This window comes from Canis lupus, chromosome 32 (genome assembly GCF_011100685.1).
Source record: "Canis lupus familiaris isolate Mischka breed German Shepherd chromosome 32, alternate assembly UU_Cfam_GSD_1.0, whole genome shotgun sequence".
Lineage (NCBI taxonomy): Eukaryota > Metazoa > Chordata > Mammalia > Carnivora > Canidae > Canis > Canis lupus.
In genome coordinates this window covers 17,814,087-17,820,921 of record NC_049253.1, presented here as the reverse complement: position 1 = coordinate 17,820,921, position 6,835 = coordinate 17,814,087, and the positions used below count along the sequence as shown (strand labels likewise).

Genomic DNA, 6,835 nt, shown 5'->3' with positions numbered 1-6,835 from the left:
CAGTGAATGGTGAATATTGACAGTAGTTTCCTCATTTTTCCTACCTGAAAGGAAACCACATTAATAATTCTTTCTTTGAATTTGGAAGCAAGTGTTTCTGACATAGGTTTTCCAATCTTTTGGTGATGTGGAGAAGGTCTCTGTGCTTCCTTGGGTACCTGGTGGCAGCATGGTGAGCTCAGCCCCCGGAGTTGATGTGGTTTTATACAGTACTCTGGCTCTCCTGCATAACTTGGTGACTTTGGGCAAGTTACTAAACCTCTCTGTGTCTGGTCAGTTATCTACAAAATGGAGAGAACAGTGGTCTCATTTCATAGGGCTCTTGGAGAAGCAAATGAGATAATTTATATTTAAAGCACCTAGAATAGAGCCCAATACTTAATAAGTCTTACTAAATGTGGGCTAAGCAGTCTGAGAAATCTGAGCTATGACCATAAATAAGGAGACCAAAAAGACAGATGAAAAAGATTAGAAATTCAAATTGATGAATAATAGTGGAATTAGAAAGATGTTCAAAGGGAATAAACTAGTGAAAATGAAAATGTATACTGATTTTACAGTTAGATATGTCGGCATTTGGTCATTAGAAAAAACTACAGAAAAGGTTTACACAATCATTTTTGGTTTGTAAAAAGGTGGTTGCCAAAGGAACTCAAATTATTAATATTTTTCTATAAAAAGTATTATAATAATTGAAAAATTATGAGGCAAATAACTATTGATACATGCACACATGTGATAAATACAATTGGAATTTTACAATTAAGGAAACGAATTGCCTTGTCAAAAGGGGGTAATTGTCTTGTCCTCTTCCCTTAAATATTGTCAGATATATTTCCGGGTGATTATCGCATAAACTCATTAAAGACAAAGAAGACAACAGAATTAAAAATATATGATGCTTTATTGTCAAAAATAGACAAACCTTAATTTCCTTTAACAGGAATATTAATTTGAGAATCTCCATAAGCCATCACCATTTTGTGAGCACAAAAGACAAAGGTTCAATGACAACTGTTAGTGGAAAAAGGACAAGGGTTCTACATCCCAGCCAGAGAAGCCATGCCCACAGCATCATGGTGACCTTTAGAGCCTCAACAATAACAGACATGCAAACAAGGTTGACTCATCCTGGCCCAGTCCTATATGGATGGGCTTTGCTGTATCTTTTCAAACACGGGAAGACTGGATCTGTTAGACTGTTTGCTGATTTGAAGAGTGAAATTTAGGTCACTTATGAGATCAGTAACAGGATCACACCCGCTTTTGAGTAAGGTCAGGATGAAGACGTTTGTCCCTACAACCCTGGCTTCAGGCACTTAAGGTGGTACTAATAATTTGGGCAGGAGACCTGAATAAACTCTCTCTCTGTGATTTACAGTAAAAACGTGAGGGCCTTGCTGTATTGAATACCGCAGTGTGGAGACTACATTCTCTCATTAACATAAAATAAGAATGGCCAAGGACCTAGCTAGCTGGCACAAGAAAAAAAATCAGACCTTTCATGTTCCCCAGGGACACGTATCCAAGGCTGAAGAAAACTGTTTATCTAGCCCATGATTTTCATTCTCTAGTCTGTTTTATCCACCAGATATCCCTAGCCAAAACAGACTTCATGAAGGCCCATCTTGACAATGAAAAATGGTAGCATGTACCTATCTCCTTTGAAGATTCAGGTTAAGGAGAGACACCTCAGTTCCCAGGAGAGGCCAGAGCCAGGTAACACTGACATGGTGAGATGCTTCATCTGAGGTTAAGCATATGTAATAATGAAAAGAAGCTAGATTATTAAATGATTGAGAAAGGAAGCAGATCTGAGAACTTCCCATCCCTATGCACATTCACCATGCACTCACAGGGAGAGTAATCAATTATATGCAAAAAAAAAAAAAAAAAAATTCGGTTTAACACTTTCCACTTTTCTAGCTTAAAAATAACACTCAATACTTGAGAACTAGAAAAGCTGAGCTTGTATTGTACCATAAAATTATTTAAAACAATACTGTGGTTACTGAAATGACAATCAATACACGCTTTTGCCACCCGTGTAACAGAAGCATAGAGAGGATGCAAAGAAACAGTGAAGTAGCTCTGTTCTTGCTATGACATTTCCTATTCACTCTTGCATGGGGTTACGTTTTAATGAAGTTCACCCACTAAATTCTACCCTCCAGTCTAGGAACGCTTCATTTTTGAGTAGGGGCAGGAGATTGGTGAGGGCTTCTGGAAGTTTTGATGGACTAAGCATCATTAAATTTCTGTGATTGAAAGGATTACTCTGAAAATACACAGAAAAAAGCCATACGAAAATCAAATTAGGCACATTTTGTTTACTGTCTATTTAGCAAGACTACCTGAAAAAAGCGAGGTCAGATATAAAACTAAAGTGGATTGCTTCTTTTATTCCATGTCATTTTGTAAAAACCTGTGATATAGGAAAAAAAAAAAGGTACACTTTCTTGGGTCCTTTCTCAAAAGCCATGAAATGAGCCTTCTAGTTGGGTTGCTGAAAATGTGAAGCCAGGAAGGGAGATGACTGAATTTGGGGTTTCTCCTTGAGAGCAGGCGGGGTGACTACAAATGACCCTCACTGGGCAGCTGCAGAGCTTTATGACCCAATCATAAAAAGGACCTTTAAAATCTTTCTTTTTTCAGCACTCTTCAATGACTGTTGTTCCAATCAAGGAGTAAAGCTTTTTCTTAACCAGTCGGAATCCTGAACTCAGGATCAAAGTTTGCCTGAGGCCAGATGAGAAGCGACCGCGACTGAAGAAAAAATCCCTGAAGCTAGTCCATGAGCAGTTCTCCTGCTTAAACACAAGTGTGAGCTCGAAAGTGGGCACCACACTAGAATCACACACAATCTTATCCAGCTTTTTACATACGTTTTCAATTTCCAAGTTCACGTGCATAACACATCCTCGCAGGCCGCAGGGCTCGGTGGAGGAGAGCCGCAGGACATCTTGAGCAATCCTCTGGGTCAGTTTCTCAGGGACAAGGACTTTTGAGCAACCAAGCTTGGTTTGCTTTGATTTGGACAGACAGTTCTCCAGCATTTTAGCCAAACTCTGGCAAGTTGTCTCCTCAAATATCACCTCATTGAGGTTGGGTTCCGGAACAACGTAATCCCAGTAGTCAAAATCTGTAGAAAATGGGAAGTTGGAGATGAAAGAAAGAAAAAAAGAAATCCCCCGGAGCAGCTAAAATACACCAAGATAGAAACATTGGTTACTTCTATCTACTACATTTCCCTGTTGCTAATATTTGTTTGGGAGTCAGAGGACTTCGCTTTGCTGTCAACTAGCTGGGTAACGCTGGGTTACCCACTGAACCCCCTGCCCCAAGACTGAAAATTCATCCATGAAATACAGGTTTTGATAAACAGAATGGATAGGAAATAATCCTTTCTTTTTAAATTTACATGTGTGCACAAGCGCAATCTTACAGACTAGATCAAAAATCCATGTATGGTCATCCTAGAATACCAGTTCTTTTCTTTTGTTTCCTGCTCCCTTACTTGCTCTGAGGGTTTTCTAATTTTGCTTTACAAGAGAACGCGAATCACTTCTGGAATAAAAATGGTTATATATATACATATTTTTTTTTTTTGATGAAGGAACTGTTACTTTCTAAGATCATATGTGTTTGTTATTATAAAATGCAGGATTTTTGCTACTGATGAACTTAAGATGAACTTGAAGAGTTATATTAAATAGTGAATTTGTGTCTTTCTTTAAAAATCTCTACTGAAATAGTCTGTAGATCCCATTTTAGCTTCAGCCTCTTTGATTAAAAATTGCTCAAAGGGAAGACCTTTGAGGTTCATTGAGGATATTTATAACTGGCTGGGTAGTATGCGTAGCCAAGCAAAACAAAACAGTCCTAGGAAAATAAAATTAGATTTGCTCAAAGGAAAAGAGATAGCCCTGCATTTGGTCACCTACCTTCCAAATTAATCCTACCACTTGGCAGGAGGCCATACCACACACACAGTCAACTGTGCAACCCCTCCCTAAGCATATTTCACTTTCATTGGCTACTGCCTCTTCCCCTCTCCACATCACCTATTCAGTTAGGTCATTATTTTTGTTTTTACAACTAAATGAAACAAAATGCGGTCCACGTTATAGGGTTCCATATTTTACCTATATTGAAGACAGAGAATTTTAGAGCTTTGGCCTATAAAATTTGATCATCAACCACTTTGCCTTCTAAATGAGGAAGGCCCAGAGATCTTAAGCAATTTTTCTATGGCACATAGCTCCTTAGTGGCAGAGCAGTGTGCTAAGCTAGAAACTGTTATTTAAAATTGCAAATGAAAATATGTCCAGCATCACTGCTGTTTCAAAATTTCCTTCTGGTATTAAAAACAGAAGAAGGGATATATCCACAAATAGAATACTACTCAGCAATAAAAAGGAACACACACTAATATAAGCAATCACATTAAAGGACCTCAGAATCATTAGGCTGCGGCAAAGAAATCAGATGCCAAAGAGCACATATTACATGATCCCACTTGTATGAAACTGCAGAGGCAAAGCTAACTTATGGTGACAAAAAGCAGATAGATCGGTGTTTTCCTGGGGACAGAGGAGGAGAGTGAGAATCGATGGCCAATGGGGACATGGGCATTGGCGGGGGGTGGGGGGATGATGGCAGTGGTTATAAGGGTGAATACATGTGTTAAAACACAAAACTGTAAAGTTCCAGTTCCCCGTGACTTCACAACCCCATAAGGAACCTATATAACTTTTAAACCCAAACATCATCTTAGCTGCCAAGTATGCCATACAGCCTTCGGTTATTTTATTTCTTGCTACTTTTGTTTCTCACTACCATGAACGGAAGATGCTAGAAAGTTTGGAAAGGAGTGTTTTTCAGATGTATTTCGTGGCACACCCTACCTACGTCAAGGAAGGGGTCAGCAGGGCCCGGCCGCCCATCTCCTCCATGCAGGAGCTGCGACCTTTGGAGGAGGGGGAGGCGGGGAGGCGGGGAGGCGGGCAGCCGGGCAGGCAGCTCACCATTTAGCAGGCTCCCGGGGTGGAAGCCATGGTCCAGCAACTCTGAAATGTTGGCCGAGTTCTTACTGCTCAAACTGCCAGTTGCCACCATGGTCAACGGCTCTGTTTCCCTCGCGGGGCGGAACGGCCTTTCCGGGGCGCTGCAAAGAGAAGGGAAGAGGGGGCAGATTTGCAAAAGCAGGCGGGACGCGCGGAGGCTTCGAAACTGCCCGGCGTCCCGGGGGCGAGCTCGCCGGGAAGCCACTTCCCCAGGGGAGGAGCCGGCCTCCGCCGCCCGAGTTCACAGAGCCCCGAGTGGAGCCGCCAGCCGCCGTCACAGCCGAAAACTCGGTCAAAGTCAGCACACCTCGGAGCCGGCGGGCCGCGGGGCGCACCCCTGCGCGGGCGCACGGAGCCCTCCGCCCCGGCTCCGTCCCTCGAGGCCGCGGCCTCGCTCACCTGCCGGAGGTCGCCGGGCCAGGCGCGCGCGCTGGCGACGCGGCGGGGTAAACGGAGGCAGGAAGCCTTCCCGGGAGCCCCCTCCCTGCGAGGCTCGGCAGCCACGGAGCCCGCAGCCCACGCAGCGCCCGCTCCGCCGCGCAGCATCGCTCGCGGGGCCGGGAGCACTTTATAGGCCCGGCCCCCTCGCGGCCGCGGCCCGCCCACCTGCGCCCCCCCGGCCGCCCCGCGCCCCGCCTCCCCGGTCGGGTTGCAGGGCCCGCCGGACCCTCGCCGCGGCCCGAGGGCGGCCGCCGCCAGCGGAGGACGGGCTTGCGGCGGGGTGGACACCTGCCGGCTCCTTGGGTGGGCCCCAGGTCCCCGCGTCCGCAACTCCGGGGGCACGGCTCGCCGGGCCCTGGCCTCCGCCGCGAACTTGGCTTCCTCGGCGCCCCCCGCGCTCGCGCCCCCCCGCCCCGCGCTGCTGGTGCGCAGGTCGGGGTTCTGCGTCGGGCCCCGGGAGGCCGACGGTCCTTTGCCTATTACGGGGACCTGAGGCTCCGCCGGGTCCCGCGGCCGCTGTGCCGATGCCCGCCGCGGCGTCCCGGGAGCATCGCTGGCGCGCGTGGCCCTGCTCCCCGCCGCCCGCGGTCGCGTCCAGCTCGCCTTCTCCGCCCCGGGGGCTCCCAGCCTTTGGGGCAGGCTCTCGGCCTCCCGGCGGTCCTGCCACGACCCGCGCGTGCTCTCGGCGAGAAGGGCGAGCCGGGTGCCCTTGCAGTGACCTGGCGCCGCAGCGCCCCAAGGAAGGCGCGTCCGCCAGAAACTAAGCAAGACCTTTAGTGGCCCTGATCGCGGGGCGCAGCTGTCGTTTCTGGGGAGCCCTGGGGGGTGGGGCGGGGGACGGGGCCTTGGAGGGGCTTGGGGCGGAGAAGGTACCGAGTTTCAGGACGTGCCGGGAACGATGCCCGTGAGGCCGGCTGCGCTCCTCGGGACCCAGCGCCCGGGGAGACGGGAGCCCTGGGCCGGGACTCGGCCTGCGCGCCCGCCCCGTTTAAGCTGGAGGCCAAACACTGGGTTTTCTCCCAGAGTCACCAAAGCGCCTCTTTTCCTGCTCTGATGCGCAGGGGGAGATGATCTGCTCAGAGCGGCCACTCCCCGAGAAGGTGGGGGCGTCAGGAGCGGAAAGGGAAGGGGAGCGGATGCCCGGGGCCGTGGGGGGCGGGGGGGCTCCTTCCACAAGTAGGGGTCCCGGCTCGGCGCCTGCGTGTCAGGACGCTGTGCCCAGGATCTGTAGCTTAGGGCCTCGAGAGGCGGTCTCAGCTGTCCAGGCTGGAGACTCACAGTGAGAAAAACAGCAGCAGAAGGGGTAAGGAGGGTGTGATCAACAGATC

At 48.5% G+C, this 6,835-nt stretch overlaps 1 protein-coding gene across 2 annotated transcripts; it reads right to left on the bottom strand.

Annotated features, from left to right (window-relative positions):
• Positions 1–885: 885 nt before the first annotated feature.
• DDIT4L (DNA damage inducible transcript 4 like) lies at positions 886–6,537 on the bottom strand. 2 transcript variants are annotated; one of them, XM_038582029.1, is made up of 3 exons: positions 6,381–6,537; positions 5,028–5,167; positions 886–3,142 (listed from the first exon to the last, which is right to left on the bottom strand). In XM_038582029.1, the coding sequence occupies exons 2-3, from the start codon at positions 5,116–5,118 to the stop codon at positions 2,652–2,654; spliced, it is 582 nt and encodes a 193-aa protein (XP_038437957.1). In that variant the 5' UTR covers positions 5,119–5,167; positions 6,381–6,537; the 3' UTR covers positions 886–2,651. The 2 variants fall into 2 exon arrangements, with proteins under 2 accessions (XP_038437957.1, XP_038437956.1); XM_038582028.1 differs by lacking the exon at positions 6,381–6,537 and adding an exon at positions 5,466–5,613.
• Positions 6,538–6,835: the final 298 nt, after the last annotated feature.